The sequence below is a fragment of the Colius striatus genome, chromosome 4 (assembly GCF_028858725.1).
Source record: "Colius striatus isolate bColStr4 chromosome 4, bColStr4.1.hap1, whole genome shotgun sequence".
In the NCBI taxonomy this organism is placed as follows: Eukaryota; Metazoa; Chordata; class Aves; order Coliiformes; family Coliidae; genus Colius; species Colius striatus.
In genome coordinates, this window is record NC_084762.1 from 43,630,201 (window position 1) to 43,650,144 (window position 19,944).

Below are 19,944 nucleotides of genomic sequence, written 5' to 3' on the forward strand. Positions count from 1 at the left end.
ACAGACTCAAAGGTTTTCATATTTGGGGTAGAATTCCCCAGTGTGAGAGATTAAATGAATATCCTTTCTTCCCTCCCCAAAGAGTATTCCAAAATCTAAGGAGCTTTTTAAAGTTACCTCCCCTTGACACGAAAATCACCTTGCCGTTCTTTTCTACATAGATTGTTTTAAACATAGCAGAATAGTAAAAGATTATGTAACTAGCACCAAATCCCTAATGAAACACAATCATTCACTTTTAAACACTGAGTTTACATGAGTACAACACATATGTATATAAAGATTTTTTTAAAATAAAACTGGATCAACAAAGTTTAAAGTTCTGCATTAAAATGAGCCTCTCTCAAGTCTTAGGGAGACAATCCAGTTCCCCCTTCTAAACTAAAACTCTGCTCTAAATGGAGGCAACAAGACAGCAGTTAAACTTCATAAAAAAGACAGTATTTCAGTTTTTCAATGAATGCATTTGGAACAGTGTTTGAAAGGCAAAAATAACCAAAGAAAGAGATTTTCAGGTTTTTTAGTTATCATAATGCAGAGCTTTCCACATAAATACAAGTCAAGAATTTTTCAGCAAATTACTCATCAGTACACAACAGTTTTACCAGAATTATTAATAATTTATGAAATTTTCAGTATAAAGCAAGGATTGCTGAAAGCCAGCAGTGTTCAGAATATTCTCATTGGGACAGAATTAAACAGGTGGGAGGAAAAAAACTGTTAACTTTGTAAAATCACCTGGACTGTTGTCTCTTGCTGTCATCTGCATGAGAAGTGCCATCTGTTTGCGCTCTGACAGAGGGTAACCAAAAAGAATGCTAACTGGTGTTGATTTCTTATTTCCAGCATCTTTCTTCATTTTCTTTTTCTCCGGACCTTCCTTCTCTGGAAATATTAACATTTGAAAATTCACACTGCAGTTTTATTATAACATTTTTCTGGAAATAAAAACACTCATTTACATTAGCTTTGGTTACCTGTTGTAATCATATCAGCATAATAAGCTACTGAATTAAAAGCACTTAAAGCTATAGGGAGGATTAGTAAAAAACTCTAAAAAGATTAAAAAAAAAAATCTGTTTCACAGCAGGAAGACTGTATATGCCAGAATTTCAATTTCAATCAAGACAGGCACTTGAAAAAACCTCCAAGATCAGCTAGTCAACTTTCAGCCTTGAATACAGATCCAAAATTGGGCTCTATTGTACTTCTCTCAAGACACCATGTTAAAAATTAGGAAAATACTTTAAAATACTGTTATTCGTTAGGTAATTAAATAAAAGGTTATTTCTCTCAAACTCATCCTGTTACTTTTTCTCCAGAATTCATGAATTTAAAAAATATACAGCTATTTTATACACATTACTTCTTTCCTTCTATGAATATTTATGGTAGTTAATATTTCATGCCCAAGTTTTAAACCAGGAGCTAAAAATTACACATCTGAAGAAACATATAATTTCTAAAGCTATTCAGTACCTGTAAACTCTCACAGACCTTCAGATTGATTAAAATGTGGTCTGAAACCAGACAACTTTTCAACACCTAACAATTTTCAAAACTAGAATTTTATTTGTGTAATTAGGAAACTTTGGTCTAAGTCTTACGTCCTTTTCAAAAGTTCTTCCTTTATTTTTCTCTACAAAGCTCTCCTAAGCCATACAAAGACATTTAGATTAAAGTATGACAGAAAACAACGGATTTGTGATTTAGATTGAGATTTTAGACATTGAATAAATCACTTTTAACTGAAGTAGTATTTAATGATCTTCAAACAAGTACAAACTCTAAATGCATGGAATTTCTTTTAGTACAACAGATCTCCACAGATCTCTCTACTCAGTCATTACTGTTTAATCATGTTTTCTAGGACATATTAATTTGTATTTATGTGTAGTAAAGACCACTCATTTTCTGTAATTATCTCATCTTTCCAGGTAACTGCTCTTTTTCTGTATTAACAAGTTCTTATCAATCTCAACATTGTACATTTTGTAAGCAGCTCGTATTACTTTCATGCTAGATCTTTAATGTCTACCTTTGTCTTCAGAGATCCCAAGATACTACTTGGAATATAAACCCACTGGATGTAAAAGACGACTTATCTTATGATATATTTGGTGACTTGGAATCAAAATTTTTGACAAACAATTTGTAACTGCCAGTGTCAAGAAGGAATGGTCTGAAGAATGCTCTAACAGAGTAAAATAACAAAAACACCTCCAAATTCTGAGAAAATAATTCCCTTGTTTCTCTTTTTAAAAGTCAAGGTTCAGTATTAGCTTTCTCAGAGATCTTGCTCACTCTACAGCAGCAGTAACTCCCTACAGCAGCTTTCCTATGGCCACCTTTCCAAAAGGCCTTTAAGCAGCCAGACAGGACTCTGAACCCTACAGTCACCCAACTGTAAATCCAACTCATCTCCAGGCTGGACTACTGACCACTAGACAGAGACAGATTGCCTGTTTTCTCCTCTGTGGCTGGCTAATGTGATAACCCCCATAAAAAAACCCAGAAAATGAAACAAAGACAAGATCTAAAAAACATAATAAGGAATGCAGGGGGGAAAAGATGTTGGACTGATTAATTGAATTTGGCCATATTAACATGCTAGAAGGCTGGGAATTGGTCAAGGCTTGGTTGAGCATTGTTACTAATAGTCAAATAAGACTAGCTGCTTTAAATCTTTTTGTAACATGTTACTTAATCTTATTCTTACTGGGACTGATTAACACCTGATGAGGCATTATTCATCTGGTTTTAGCTAGTGTTTTGGGTCATACTAAAAAAAAAAAAAAGTGGAAATGCAGTTAAGCCACAGTCAAGGTTATGGGAGATCTTATTTTTATTACTGTCTTTTACACCTGTATAAAAACTTTGTTTTAAAACTTTGTATAAATCTTTGGTTTTTTTAAAAAAAAAAAATCACTTGCAAAAGCAGGAAATATTAAAAAAGACCACTCCATCGAGGCAAACTTTGCTCACTTACTGCAAAGAACCAAATATTGATAAAATCTACAAAATAGAAGCTTAAGCCCTTTTAAGATTCCTAACCACGTACCATTCCTTTTTTCATTAAGTCACAAACTATTTTTTTTTCTTTTTATTTTCTCCACTTCTGCCTTAGGCCCTCTGTGTCCATTTCTGTGTCATTCATTTCCTCCCAACTCATTTTCTGCCTTCCCAGCCTTCCCTAAATCTCATCTTCTAGGCTTGATTACATAGAGAGGCTCTAGTAATGCAATGCTCTTGAGACAGAGGAAGGAACATAAATAATGTGCATCTTGAATTCCCTAGTGAACAAGTAAGAAATACATGATTTTACAGCCTAAATAATTAAGAGCAAGATTATTTTAACAATGGAAAGCTACAGACCTACATACATACTAAAAAAACCTCTGCAAATTCATCCATCATGGAATTGTTTTGTCTGGAAGAGACCTTTAAAATCATGAGTCCAGTCTTTGTCCTAGCCATATCAACCACTAAGACCACGTTTAAAAATGAAAAAGGATTCCTTTTATGGAAATACATTATGAGATTTTTCTAAACTGCAGCATCTCATCCTCTTGAACATCTAAAAATTCATTTCATATCCAAATCACAACTACTGCCCTATTTAAAGATACTCTACAACGAAATTGTACTTTTAGCTTTTCACTGTGGATAGTGTACAGCATACCCTTCATTGTCTAACTTAGTATTTCCATCAAAACAACACATTTCAATTTTGTCTGGCACGATTTCCTGCTTCTTAGCTTATGGTATTTACTGCTCAGTATTATTTTCCTGAAAAAATAAATTCATTTTCATTCTGAATCATGTCTGACAATTTTAGAGTTATATTCAGCTTGAGGAAATAATATATCAAAATAAAATCCTTTCGTGATCTAGCTTTTACTTTTTTACTATCCTGTGTACTTTCCAGGTCTTTTCATCTGTTGGTTTTGCGAGCTGGTTGTTTTGTAGGGTTTTTTAAAAATAATTTTCACAGAAAAGCCTACTAAGTAAATGAGTGCAATTCACTCCTAGCTTGTATTTAGTGTTGTGAAACAACAGGAAGATCCTTCCCTACTTATTCAAAAGCATTTCAGTGGTGGGACAAATTACTCTTCTATTACTCTTTAGTTTGCAAATTCTAGAGTTTACCAATTAGAAGTACTAACCAGGAATACAATTGCTCTCACCAAGTTGTACCATAATTATGTCCTTACCATTCAAAATAGTCACAATCTTCTTAAATCTATGCAACGCTTTGTAAGTGCTTTTAGTAAATCTAAACAATTCAATAGACAAAATTAATGTGATCAACAATGAACCCAACAAAAAAGTCTCAGAACTACAGCTGGTGCACCTGGATAATCTATTTAATGGAGTATGTCTTGTTGTTGCTTTTCCCTCTCAAGATCTCATCAAGATGCCCTGGTTCTGATTGTAGAAGATAAAACAACATAGAACATAAATTCAAGGAAAACAACTGTTCATAAGGAAGCTACCAAAATCCATAGAAGAAGTCTCAAATTATTGTGACTTCCCCATTATGCTCAATGCAGAATATAAGACTTGTTTTCACTGCTCCAAGAACACTACACTTTATTTAGCAGGAGAAAAATCAATTTAACACTCAGCAACTTTAACTTTTTAGATATTCTTTATCTTGTGGTAACAGAAAACTATTCACAGCTGTGTACATAATGTTTACACAATTTAAACAGTAACATCTTCCCTAATAGATGAATAATATCAGTTTAAGAAATTAAGTTTGGCTAGAATTTCATATGTAAATTTGCCTGTTAGAGTCAACCAGATTTTTAATTTTTTTTTTTTTTACATTTTGAGCATTTTATTTTCAAAAATCTATGAAATGTAAATATCTTTCATATTCATTTTTTGCTCACTTTTTGGTGTTCTTCAGCAGTTAGAAAAAGGAGATCAGGAAATTACTTACTTGTTATTAAAACAATTAAAAAAAAATCAAAGTTCTTCAAGTGGTTTCACATTCCATTATCTTAATAGCTTTCATAATATGCAGACAAATATATCTGGACAACACTCCTTTTAAGGTTTTCATTTTGCAGTGTAAGCTTTCCACCTAATACTTTAAAAAAAACCCACCATTTAATATAGCCAAGTTACGTGCATTTTAGCTGCACTGTAGAAGAGTTTAATGAAATTCACTCACAGAACTTAAATGTACTGGAACAAGGAACATAAGAATCACCAGAAATTATTTTAGGAGAACTTAAGCATGACAGATTATGTCTCAAGGCAACCAATAATGTATCTGCGTTGAAATTACAAATTCAGTCAAACAATTTCAAAATGTTTCCTGTTAAACCAGTTAAATTGTTACATCACGCCAAACTAACAGAATATTCTGTTTGGTAAAACAATCACCATGGTGGATAACGGAAATAAAGCAAAAAGACCAAATTCAAACTTCAGGTCTCATGATAGTCTGGTTTCTTGTAAAACACCACTCACAGTGCAAATTGAAAGAAGTAAAATAGGAAGCTGAATAAATAGTACTGTGCAAAGATAAAATACGAGCTGCTTGAAATAAATGCTTCTAAGGAAGTTATAAGATTGAGTGACATAGAACAACAGACCAATATGGTTATTACCAACAACCGTAAAAGACAGGTCAAGATGATCAATTCTGCAAATAATAAAGTTAAAAAAGACAGTTACTAAGAGCTATGTGTTTGAGGTAATCTGACTGGAGTTATTTTGAAGATAAGCAAATTGTGACTGAATGCTGTGTCAGTCCTATCCTCAGTGACAGAAAAAGACTACATTGTGCTGAAGAGACCTCACAGTACAATGGAGACCGTGGAAATATCAAGGTACTATTGCAATACCTAATTTATCAAGTGTATGGCACATTTAATCAAACTAACACACAGAAAACCACTTCCACTTTCTGGCCTCTAGCCAGAACAGTAGTTTAAGAAACTCATAATAGCTGAACAAGGTCCAAATCCAGCAAGCAGTAACACAGTATGTAAATAGCACCTTTAGCAGCCCCATTAACCTCAATAACTATGGGAAGCACAAGTATAAACTTTGCAAAAGCAACACTTGCCTGTTGTTCTTTTTCTGATAACCACTTTAGAGGTTATTTTAAAATAATCAGATTTCTTAAACAAAATAGCATAATTTATACTATTAAGTAGTTCAAATAAGTGATGGCTTTTCCAACAAAATCATGTTTTTGGATTGAGTTATCAAATCAAAGAACTTATTAAAAAGGTACGAATAATGCTTCTCCTTCCACCATCCGATATACCTGCCTTAAAGCATGCATGTACAATCCTTGTTAAAATTACCTTACAATATAGCTTTAACTTTGGTTTAAAATTTGTAGGAAAAATAAATTTGCTGCAGTATTTACATATCGTATTAGCTTTTTGTGGTTGCTCTCATCAGAGAATGGGTGTGTTGAGAATAGAGCCTTCACTTTGGGATAGCTATCCAAACCAGGACAGTGTGACAGACTGCACAACAAAAGAAACTGAAAAAAAGGATGCTGTTGCTTAAAGACAGGTATGTCATGCCATTCCAAGTCTGCTGTTGTCTCACTGGTCTCTTCAGAATGTCACAGGTCTCCCGTGGCGCACCACTTCTTGTGCAGACTTAGCTACTGCAGACATCTCAGCCGGCATTGTATGTTGTATGACTACACTCAGTCAACTGGACTTGGTCCTAATGTGTATGAAATTACTAAGAAAGTAACCTAAAGGTTGAATCTGAAAATATTTAATATTAATTTACTGCAGCAGTTTCTTAGGTAAAAACATTGATTTAAATATAAATTTGGATAAACAAGAGGACTAGAATTGTTCTAGACTTATGGAACAGTACAAATCCTGTTTGCCATAACTGAGTGTAAAATTTACTTTACATATAGTTTTATAGTAATCAAATTTTAAACAATAAATTTTCAGATTAAGTTAATATTCAGTCTGGCTATCCATCTGAACAAAAAAAAAAAATGCTCTGCCGCAAAAAGGAGCAGGAAATGGAATTGCAGAGAGGCAATTTTTGCAAAAAAGAAAAAGAAAAAAATTCTTAATTTATGAATTAATACCCTGGAGATAAAACTGAGACAAGTTGGTGTAAAGCCCTAAAAATTAGGTAATCCCATCTTTTGACTGACATACCTGCCTTAACAGGACAAAATCCAGTTATCACAGGGTTTCTACAATCAGTTAGCAACCCTATCATGTATCTTGGAGATAATTTATTAAATTAAGTTATTAAATCCTTTATCTCAGAATTACTTTTTATATCACTTCTTTATTTTTCCCCCAGACACATTCTTAGAAGATCCTAAATCTTTAAAAGTGTTTGGAAAAAAACAAACTCAATGGTCTTACCACCTGTTACAGAGAAACTATTTAGCAAAGCAGTATGAACAGTTTGCTATTCTGAACAAAACATATTGGAAGGCTATAAAAAATAAAACTATCAGGAAAGGATAAAGTACATCCTGTAACTGTAATAGACAGTGGGAAGAATAGAGTAGCATCACATCATTTTTCAGAATCTTTTCAACTATGAATTGTATACATGACCTTTGACCACTTCCCTAGCATACCAGTATAGATTTTCACAAAGTATCAGAACAAAACCGAGAGTTTGGGTTTTTAAACTGTAGCACTACTAGCTAACAAGAAATATTTAATCACCTCTTCTTTTTCCCCCCATCTCTGGTTACACTGTCTTCTCCAAAAACTTATGTTCTTCCTTCTCAAATAACATTTGCCATTCTCTGTACATAGTTAGCAGACACATATTTCTGTCAGAGCTAACAGTTTAGCCTTGTGATGGCAAACCATTTCAATGTAAAATGTTAAGTTTATGTCAGAAGCAGCACCACATTTCATCATCACTGATGTCACTCCTAATTCACGTCAGTGACAAACCTGGCACCAAATATAAGTGGTTAACTCCTGCTAATCTATCTAATTGGTTAGGTTCAGAATCAGCATTATAACAACTGTTTTTTTCATCCTAGCAATTCTCCTGATTCTAATGTTTCTGGAAAACTTACGTACTAAGTTCCTCACGTGTGAAACAAGGTAGTTGTTGCTTTTACCTCCTTACTGCAGCAGCAACTAAACGGACAAGCAGCTCTGATGTATGCTATGAAGTAATTAAAAGTTATGCCCCTTCCGTTACTATGTATTTTTTGTCCCTACTTGAACTCTTTATTTCATCTCCCTGATATAACTTGTGCCAAAAAGATTCTGTAGTGGGTGCATTATCCTTTTCTGCATGTCTAAGTGCTTAGAGTAATCCATCTTGTTTGTGGCAATTGTGACAATAGATGCTATAGCAAAAGAAACAGAGGGGGGGAAAAAAAAAAAATCACATTACCATAACAAGATGCTGTGACAATTAATTATTTAAAGTTAATGGGGGTGGGGAGAGATAACAGAAGATTTTCAACACAGAAAACAGTAGATAAGTGCTAAATGCTAGCCCTAAATTTATTTCCATTATAAAAAATAGTTAAGTCCTAATATCAAGCAATAAACATAAGAAAATAGATGCTTAGAGCATACTTATAATTCACACATGTTTTTTTCAGAATCAAATGGTATAATGAAAAGTGTAAGACTCCAGAATTCTTTAAAACCACTGGAAAGAGAGATCTAAAGCCAAGAGTATTGTTTTGTAATGTGTGTATGTCAAATTTTGATTTCATATCATGTTCTCTTCACAAAAGAAAAAAAATGTATGTAATATCCAGGAGCCAAGTCTTATGCATGAAATCAATCCTGGACAAAAACTAAACAGGTACTGAGGTATACAACTACTCTTTACACATATTAAGGGAATTTCCTGTTTATGAGAATTCAAATGTACAATGAGTACTGTATAAGAAAGTGTAGTACTGTGAAATTTGAGCAGCATGCCTTTTGGTGGCCTTGCAGGCAGCATGGAGACTGTTTTGCTACCAAGAGAACTATTGTTGAATGTTGACATAGACATCTAATTACCTAGACTCAGAGATAACTGTATTCTTGGAAGACATTCAGATCTCTCCAACTTGATTTTGAGTCATGTTAAGAATGGTATTTTGAAGTTTTGAACTCAGTTCTAGTAGAATATGCTTAAGTCAGGAAGAAATACCAAGACTGTGCAAAAAAAAGTGTCCTGAACAGATCATAAGAGCTTAGACTGAAAGAAAAGTTTGCTCTCCATGGCTAGTTTATTTAGCTCCATAACCTTAGCAACCTTTTTATTTTATATGGAGGACAGTACATCTACCATTCTTTCCCATTCTCCCTCCCCTCAAAAAGGCTACGAAAGCCTGACAGCTGTGTCTCAAATCAAGGCACTTAAAATGTCTTTTCATCAGTTTACTTGTTTAAACAAATGGACCTCTACAGATGACAATGAGAAGAAAGATTCATTACTAAAATAGAAGCAAAAGAATGAGGTTAGGAAACAATTGGAAAATGAAGATAAAACTACGCTGGCATGATAGCTCTTGCTAATAACAGGATGAAAGCCTATCAAGCTGAGATGCAATAATCCAAAGCAGGCAAGCAGCTTTTATACTTAGTATCCTTTTTTATAGGGGAAAAATAATCAATATAAAAACATAATATACAGTTAATTGAATTATGATGTATTTTATCAATAAATAATTAGTTAAGGAAATAAAAAGGTTCTACCTGTGTCTGAATTGCGATCTTCATTTCTGGATGGACTAATAGTAAAAGGAAGTTTACGTTTCATGGAAGACTTTTCTTTCATCTCCTTGCCCACATCACTCCTATCCACTTTTGGAGTTTTGCTGTAGGATGCAATCTTGTCCTTGCTCTAATATAAATAAAAAGTATACTAAGTAATTTTTGCATAAAGCAGAGTAGACTTACAAAGTATACAGACTGAAAAGACTGCTATGCAAGAATGTATGTGCATGTGTCTAAGTACATGCATTACATGGTTTATTCACAAACTTTTAAAGTAACCTTTCTAAAAAACACCAATCAATGGCATTTCTTTTGAAGATCTTCTGTACTATTTCTACTTCCAGATATATCACTGTAGAGCTGTTGTTCACTATTAGAGCCTTAATTTGCTTAATTTAATCAGAGAATCATTCTATGATTCTAATTAATAAGCAAATGAACAACACAAACTGGACAAGAATTTGCTAAGTCTTAATGATCATCCCAATTTCTTTTCCTGACTATAACATAATAATTACATGAAAAGCACATTAAAAGCCCACATTGCAATTTAGACTGCAAACAGAAACACAATAACAACAAAACACCCTCTAACAACCCTCCCCTGACTCCACCCCCACCCTGTAATCTATCCACATAAAACTCTGTTTCAACAATAACAAGTGCAGTGTTTCATTTTCCAAAGCAAAATTATTAAGAACTTAGAAAATCTATGAAGAAACTTTTTTAACTGGTATCAAATTCAGAAAAAAAGGTATAAGCTATTTGGAATTTTTAGTTGCATAAATCTGGGATTCTTCGCTTATAAAACATATTTCAACAAAAAACAGAGAAAAACCTGGATGGACACAATATTAACTTATGTTTGATTACTTTGATAACATAGGAGGTCAAAGTATGTGAAAGACACCAGGTTAGTAAGAAGACTGCTTGAAAGAATCCTCTGCAAAACCAAACTGTTTGGCCTACCAATCAAGACACAAGGTAGAGACATAATGCTTTATCTTCATTACATGCTGCAGAAACACACTATGCAGTGGTGTCAGCTCAGACATTTAGATGAAACTACTAACATTCATTTCCTAAAGGCAGAAGAGAAATGTACACTGACTTGCCAGTCAGTGAAAAACAAAAGGCTGCTCCCTGGTACCTCTGAAGTAAGAAGTTAAAAGGCTTATTCTTATTAGAGAAAAACTAGGAAATAACTCCAAGTAATGGTGCTATCCTCAAGAGCACCTTTCGTTTTCTAAAAAACAATCACAGGCAAGAAGCATGGTTTGATGATATCACCTGACACTCCCAGTTTAAACTGCTGCCAAAAGGGGAGCCAGAAGCAATTACTAAACGAACCTGCAAAGCAACTCTACAATCTTCAGATGACAAAGGCCTTTAGTAAAGTGAAAGAAAAAAACCAACATCACAAAGAAGTGATCAGTCTATGTCAGAAGGATTTCTTAAGTAAAAGCTTGATGCCCACAGAGAAAACCTATCTTCACTCATGAGTTTGAAGACTTGGTTTCTCTAGAATATAATGTTAAGTAGTGTGCAATAGAAAGGCTCAATTAAAAATAATTTAAAATTCCTAAACAGGAAACACTGGTTTAAATTTCTCCTGTAGAGAAAAAGGCAACATTTTTGCAGTTGGTAATCCTTCAAAAGAATCTTTTTTTATATATTATTTAGTTAAATAAATTGGTAGGTGCTCAGAAAGCAGCACAAGTGGCTTAAATAATTTGATATCTTTACATTTATATGCATTACTAAATATTATGACCAATGCACTACTTTTTTTATAACCATTGAAGAGTAATTTTGTGATGATTTAATTAGAAGACTTTAAAATGCATACTTTCACAGAAATAAAGACACGCTGAAAATGAAAGAACAGGCTACAGAACACATAGAAATGGGAAGGGGAAAAAAAAAATTATTTTGCTCCTTAGCTATTGTGGAAATAAACATTGAGCCATCACCAGTGGTAGACTTTCCAGCCCAAAGGATGCAATGAACAAGGAATTTGAGAAGTCTGTACAAAGTCAATGCTCTTTAGTATTTTCAGTGACAATACTGTAATAGAGAAGCAATTAGATATGCAGACACCATCACTACTGGGAGAGAAGGAGAAGCAAAGAGCGCTGGCAAAGGGAAAGTAAAATGGCTAGTAAATTTGAAAAACAGTGTAAACACAAAACAAAACTGGAAACGCCAAGATAAAGCGAACTGATAAAAATAACTGTACAATCACAAGACTCCACATTAAAAGCCAGAAAACTCTTGACAGCCTTGTGGATTCAAGTTTAAACAAAAAGGAAGGCAAGAGGAGGTAGCAAGCTCTACAGGTTAGAAGAGGCCTTTGCATTTAAAGAGTGGATTTAAAGTGTTCCAACTACTCGTGGTCACTGCAACAGCATGAACATCTTTATTTTTTCAGGGTTACAAGCAGCACTCAAAATTCATCATGAAAAGGTCTAATCATTAGTTTAATATGATCAATGAAACAACGTACGACAAAGTTGACATGTTTTATAAAGAAACCTGTAATTTAGAATGTTTGTGGACTTTCTAAAAAGGTTCATTCATCTAAAGTGAAAACCGCTAATCAAATAAAACACTGAAGACATCATAATGTTCAGATACGTAAACAACTGCTGCAGAAAGAAATGCATTACATATACATACTGTGTCTACTACTACATTAAATTGGCTGCAACAGGAGACAAGCAAAGGTTATATATGCCACTCAGCGTAATTAAGTAACAGAACAACTGCCCAAGGAAACTGGAACTTTCATCACACAAGTCTTTAAAGAAAACGTCTGGCAAACATCTGTCAAGAACCGAGAACAGCTTACTCTGAGGCAAATGGATGAACTGGATCTGCCATGTCTCAACATTTAATGCATGCCTCACTGGAGGATGTAGTAAAAAGGAAGGATTTTCTCTGTCAACAAAACCATACCAGTGTGCTATGATGAGGAACACATTTTTAATCTGTTCAACAGAAACTGCTTCAGAAGGCTAACAAACAGCAGTCTGGACAATTTCTTGATATCCCGTTCCAGCTCTGTTGTCTGGTACCACTACAATCAATGACAATACACAAAAGGAGACAACAGAGTGCCATATAATCTAGCAGATGTACTCAGCTCTGGGAGAACAAGCATTCTTTTTCTATCTATCAAATGATAATTACATAATGAAGTGTGTTACGCATGGTATTAAAATGTCGTTGGGCACTATTGTTGGACTCTTCTTAGAAGTGACTCAATTCTTATAAATTCCAAATGTGTTTCTCCTTTGAGCCACGTATCTATCATTTACTTCCTGAGTTTTGGCCATCTAAAGCATAAATTAAGATATATCAAAGTTTCATTTTCTTACACTTATAAAATATCTCATGCAAACACTAAGTGCTCCATCCACTGTAGATGTTCTTAATTTATTTTATGCTTCCAAGATGAGCAATTGAGATAAAAATACATATACCCTAAAGCATATATGATATAAACTCATCTTATTGACAGGAATCTTATTCCAAATGATTTTTTTTTAACTCTTGGAAGACCTAAACACGTAGCTGATTCACTTAGCCATTTACTGGTTGCTAGAACAGCGTAATAAGCATTAACTTCCAGTGGACAATATGAAAGTTTAAGTCTGATAACAATGGTAACTTTATTAGGCTCCCCACTCAACAGCTAAGACTGCACAATCCGTAAGAACTAAATATTCTATCAGCTATGAAAAGAAAAGCAAATACTACAAGTGTTATTTCTTCTAATACATTAAACATTGGAATAGTCTTACTATCACATATTGAGACCATGACAGTTTTTATTTTCAGAAGAAGAATAAACATTTCTTTAGGGAGTGGTGTCCTTTGACACTACTGTTTATTTGTAAGACACTGTTTTTTATTAACATTATTTCATATTAGGTTCCTCTGCCTACAATGAATCTACGAACATATAAGGGAACATCAATAATTAAGTTACCTATCTTCTGTTCATTTACAGTCATAGAGATTAAGCTCCACAGGTAGTTCAAAGACATTTCTGTTTTGATAACACTGGACACAGAAGGAAGTAATAACAAATTTACGTAAGTGCAGAAGTGGTTTGACTGTACTGTTCTACAGAAAAATAAATAGCCAAAGCTACGTGAAAAATATGGTTAGAAAGCATATTTTGTACTAAGGATCGTGGCAATTACCTGAATATTTAACACCTTAGAGTCTTTTCATGCTTCTAAAAGACACAGGCATCTCTGATGCCGCAGTAAGTGGTCACTCATTAGTTGCGCAATACTGAGAAAAGCATGCATACAAGAAGCATTTTCCACATTAATCAAGAGACTTCTATATCAAAATGACACTAAAACATTTTACTTTCACTTGCAAAGCAAAATTTATCCCTTTCACCTGCAGCATCACTACTTCCTTACATCAATTAATTTGGCTAATAGATCCATAACTTTTTCATAAGATGTTCTAATCCTTCAAAGACTACTGTTCTTAAATTCATGGCTGCAAATATTTACATATTAGGAAAACCCTTTTTGCTTTACAGAAATTTTTACTACCTAAAGTATCCTAAGTTATCATTGTTAATTTGGCCTGGTAAATCTTTACATGCACAAACATAAAACTATGAAGTAATACAAGTTTGTCTTCATGATTTTCTGCTCAAACTCAAATCTAACCCTACTGCCTGTTGAATTTTTAAATAGTTTTCTAGGTTGAATTCAAATGATCAAATTTAGAAAAATAGATAAAATATTGCCAAACATGGAGGAAAGATGGCATATTGTTCAAGGGCCAGCTAAATACTTCTGACAATTACTTCTCCATGTATTAGAGAACAGATTGTGTGACCGTTTAAGTGACTATTGAACATTTTAGTCATATATTCAAGTTCTCTCAAAATATGACACAAACAACCAAACTGTACTTACTAGGCTAAAAAAATTAATACAGGGATATTAACTGCAACACTTAAATATTTTTGCCAATTTGTTTAGGATCTCACATTTCCAACATTACATATCAATTTATATCATACAATCCCCAAAACAAATCCTATATTATTCTAATTTCACAATCTCACATTATACATTATGCAAGTAAGACTAAACACAGCAGTGCAAGCAGTTTATGAGCTTACTTTTTGGTATGGGTGTAATTAGTCCACCATCACGACTCCATATCTGTGTTGTTGGTCAAACTCCTAGTCTTTAATTCTCTAAGTAATCCTGCATTCACTAGCATCTTAATCTCAAATACCAGGTGAGACAGAATCTGCCATTTGTTCATATTTCTAATTCCTGTACTAGTGATCAGTCAATAGTTTTTCGTTGTTACTGCAAATATCCATGGACAAAGCCTATCTTCACACAAACCAAGCATTTTATATGACCATTAAAAACAAGTGTTCATTGATTCCTTTCTGAAGCAAGTAAAAATTTTCCATATTTCCTGGCAGTTAAATAAATGACACCATGTTCACCCTTTCATTCCATGCAAAAAGTTATTCCTACCTTCGTATGAATTCATATCTTCTTCTTTTATGTTTTCACGAAAGAGCTATGCACCTCTATTTTAGAAGACTACCTAACTTTGCAGAGGTTGTAGGGTATAGAGGTTACATGGCTCAGCATATATAGCTGTTACTGTTATTAACAGAGATGGAACAGTTTATGGGGATCAGAGGGATAAGACTACTGGAGAGGAAGGCATTAAGACAACCAGCTAATACTGAACACAGCAAAACCATTACTGCTTAGACAGTTCCATTGGCAGTGGCTGCAGATTCAACAGCCACCCTGTGGCTAGCACCATTTTTCTACAATGACAGTAAACAATAGGGAGAGGAGGTGAGGAGGAGTCAAAGGTAGAGTGGAGGAGGAAAATGGGTCTCACAAGTAAACTATTTTGATTTGTTTGGTTTTTTTTTTAAAAAGCTTCTTGGATGGTAGAGCAATTTGTACGTACAATTCAAAGCCTACAAAGGAAGAAACTAATCTACACTATGAAAATAATCTATTTCTATAAGCTCAAATCTACAGGTGCACGCCAAGCAGCTCAAGCCATACCATTACCACAGAAATAGGGAAAAAAGGAAAACTTAAAAATTATCACAGAAGTAAACAAAAGCTTTCAAGTAAACAAACACTGAAAATTTATTTTAACTTGTATTGCAGAATTTGTTTTTAATTATACACAAATAAAGCTTGAAAAAATTGACACGTCAGTTTTCCTAGCGTGAGTAGCTGCTGAATATAGCTTAAATATATTCTTATGTCAAAAAGCGTTGGGATTTTCTTTGTGGGTTTTTTTTCAGGAATGCTAAAGTGTCAAGATAATTAGAGTTTATAAAACCAGACAACACTTTTTGGCTTAATAAACTAAAATATTTACATTTTGTAACTTATTTTCAAATGTATAAAGGGTAATTTTTAATATTACTAAATTTCACTGCAACAGCTTTCCTGTTCTTGTAGGCCCCCCTGGCCCAGTACTGAATGACACTTCCATTAACTTGGTTATATCCCTTACAAGGATCAGAACAAAAAAAAAACAAAAAAAACCCCCACAAAACAAACAAACAAAAAAACCAAAACACCAACATTTTTTCCTTTCCCCATTTTACTTCATTATCTTCCTCTTCTTATTCAAACAGATTCAGAGCTAGCAGACAACTACTTTTTGTCTCACTTTACTGGGACCCATAAAACAAATCAATATAAAACAAGAGTCTAAAAAGTCTAGAATTTTCTATGAATGTTTACAGAAGACAAACAGTTTGAAATAGATTCCAGGTTTTCTAATATTTTCCTATTTTTTAACCTCTCCCTGTCATATCCCTTCATGAAGGGGCTTACAGAAAATGCAGACTTCAACAAAACAGTAACAGCAGGTATGACCACACACAATCTCCTTTTCCAGAGAATACAATTTTAAATGACATTTGGGAGATAAATGGATTCTCTCTCCTTAAGACAATATAGAACTCATTGTTCACAATGCACAACATTATTCTGCCTTTTGTTATTCATTAGTACTACACAAACTCATTTTCTATTGTACAAGTGTACTAGATAGACAAAATGGAGAACTGGGTTATTTGCAACTTTGCTCCAAAAGTTTGAAAATCATGAGATACTTTACACTTATAAACAACAAATCACCCTTTGGTATTACTGAAGCTCCCATATTCCTTTATTTTCCAGTACTAAAAGATGAATTGTACCATTTTTGAAATGGAGTTTCTTGTACAGGAGTTAATCTTAACCCTTCTGCTGCATCCGGCTTTTGAGGGCTCCTAACAGAGGGAAGTCTGTAATAAGCCCCTGTGTTACAAAGGTATATAAGACCCTTCTGTTTGTTCATTGGTCTGTGCTCTGTCATATTCCTTTTGAATTAAGTTGCACATTAGAATAAAAGGTATGAATTCTATTCCCTAGTTTAATTTACAGATAGATACACAAACAACTTACACTTTCTTTTCTGCACTCAAGATATCAGAATAAAGATTTGTATTTCTTTTTTCCCATTGCAGCAACAAAAATTGTGACAGAATACACAGACTTAATTTCACTGAAATTAAACAGACATGAATATAATTTTATTACCTTTCTCGCAGTTGTCTTTTCCACCATGGTGCTATCACTGTCAGAATTTTCAACTTGAACTGTTTTTGTAGAGCCAGATTTGGGCATTTTATAGCTGTTTAGCTAGCTGTATCTTGTATTAGTGGGTTCATTGTGTATCTGAAAAATAAACAACATTATATAAATATGCACACTGCAATGTCATTTTAGGACAAATGTTGTTACTGCAGATGGTAGCAGAGTTGAATAGTACCCCAAAAAAGATGACAAAAAAAATGACACTCGACTTTGAGCATCCCACTCATCTGCTGTTCAAATCTTGGGGCAAAATCTCAAAAGGTCTAACACAGCTACTACTGCAGCAAGTACCATTCAAAAACCACCGAGTCAATTACTGAGCTGCCTCATCTGTATAACTTTCTTCTTTGGCAGACAACACTTCCGGGTATTTGATGGCTCAGTGGTTCAATATGCCATTTTATAGGTAATAAGACTGGGAAGAGGAACAAGATCATTTCTAGCAACATCATGAAGAGAAACTAAGCTCTCAGGCCTGGGAAATGGAAATATTGTCTACCAAAAATTTTATGGAAAGAAAGTAAAATCTTGGTGATGTGCTATCCTTTCTGCTAGAACAAGAGATTTATGTTAAAAGAAAAATCTTAAAAAGCTTAGACCTGAAACTAGAAACCATAATTTCCACCCTCTAGAACACGATTTACATAAGTCATCACTATATGTCTGTATGTATGTAAAGCGCTCTGTTGTTTCATCTCCAGGGTACACCAGGTTAGTGTCATTACAGATTCACATAACAGAAGAAGTGTGACTTGCCTCTTCCACAGAATGAAGAGCAACTCCTCTTGTAAGAGTGATTAGGGAAAAATATCACATGAAAAGTAAAACTGCACTTGACATCACTTTAAAGCCAGTGACATTTTATAGGTCTTTTTGAATTGATGTATTATGTTACAAATATTTATGTGACCACAGTCTTACTGAGCCTTGTAGTAATGCCATGTCTCAACTAGAAGTCATTTCAGGTGTGACACTTATATTGCTGGTTTACAGTTGAGATTTTGGGACCAACATACAACAAATTTCTTGCTGTTACAGGACCAGGGCCACTACTTTGGGTTTGACACAGGTAATTGACAACAGAGAATGTTATTTAGTCTTTAGACCGTTTTGCATGTTAAACCTGACACATAAGACTTTCATATACAAACAAATTTCTACACACTACACCACCCATCCCCTACAAGACCCAAAGTATAGGAAATTTTCCTTACAGAATACTTGTCTAGGAGTAATACTGTTGTATACAACAAAATAATGTCTGTCTTTCTTGCTCTTCCAGAACTGGAGGGGAAGAACAAAAGGGGAAGGAAAGTTCAGAAGGTTCAGTCTTGAAGTAAAAAAATTAGGAAAAGTTGTGCTAAGGTCTGCTCTTTTCCTCCTTCACTATTTCCTGTACTTAATAAACCTATTTCTTAATCGTAAAAGCAACAATAAGTTAATATCTCCGTTTTCATAGGTTTAAAAAGAAAACACAATTAATAAACCTGTTTTTTCTCAGTCTCTCAAATCCTCTTTAAAGTTTCATTTGCAAGAATTCCCATTGTATACACCATTGTGACTCAAATTACTTTAAACCAGATCAACATGTAAAAGTTATCTTTGTTATTTTAACCAAATAAATATGCATATGAAGCTTCCTTCCTTCATTTTTGCTATTACTTGACCCCCAGAAACAATCTCCATTCCTGCTTTGCTCCTCTTCCTTTACTGGTTCAGTATGCCATTCCCTAAACTCTCTTGGTACTGATAGTTAAGAAGCCCAATTTCATGAGCTTGGCTCCATTCCTCTTATTTGCCTCACCACATTATTTGCTAAATCACATTAACTGAAGAAGAATTCCTCCTTCACAAAAGGCCCAGCCTCCCTGAATGTCCCTTCAAGTATTACTGAATAGTAGTTTATTTTTAAACATGGTAGGAAAAAAAAAAAGGCAAGCTAAAGGTATTGTATAGGGGCAAAAGGATGATGAAAACATTTAAAAAAAACCCCTCAAGTTATCTTAAAATAATACAGTTAGCACAAATAATACACAAATATAAGTAAATGAAAACAGAATGCCTAGCATGTTTTAATTTTCTTCACCACATGATCAAAATTAAATGTGAGCTCATTCAATTCCTGACCCCAAGGTCAAAAATTTGAAGAAAAAACTGCTTTGGAAGTTCATTAAAACTGAGTACCGCAACTATCACACTGGCACATAGTAATATTTTCATGAAGCATTTGATGTACCAGGCTGCTACTTCACAATCCTGGTGTGAAATACTTTCCTAACAGACAAAAATGCTCAAAATATTTGAGGAAAAAAACCCCGGTTTTCATAAGGGGAAGAAGATTTCTTTATTTCCTATCACTGTAGTATGGAAATGTAAGCAAACTGTTCAATTCATGGTCACATAGTATATATGACAATAAAATTATGACCTAAAGAAGTATTTTTACTGACATTTTCTCTTTATTTCCATTTGCCTGCAGTTCAATGCCTTTCCATCTCATGTTTGGAACACAATCAACAAACATTTGTATTCAAAATGAAGATGTAGAA

The 19,944-nt window shown here is 33.9% G+C and overlaps 1 protein-coding gene across 2 annotated transcripts in view; it reads right to left on the reverse strand.

Annotated features, from left to right (window-relative positions):
- The window catches only part of ANKRD12 (ankyrin repeat domain 12), a 61,240-nt gene that overhangs the window by 25,500 nt on the left and 15,796 nt on the right, over window positions 1-19,944 (reverse strand). Inside the window, exons 2-4 of one of the 2 annotated variants that reach the window (XM_061994811.1) lie at window positions 17,339-17,476; window positions 9,690-9,837; window positions 739-885 (exon numbers count right to left, since the gene is read on the reverse strand). In XM_061994811.1, coding sequence (XP_061850795.1) covers window positions 739-885; window positions 9,690-9,837; window positions 17,339-17,425 — 382 coding nt within the window. In that variant the 5' untranslated portion in view covers window positions 17,426-17,476. Of the gene's footprint in view, window positions 1-738; window positions 886-9,689; window positions 9,838-17,338; window positions 17,477-19,944 lie in introns of those variants that run through there. The other variant, XM_061994812.1, reaches the window with a different exon arrangement.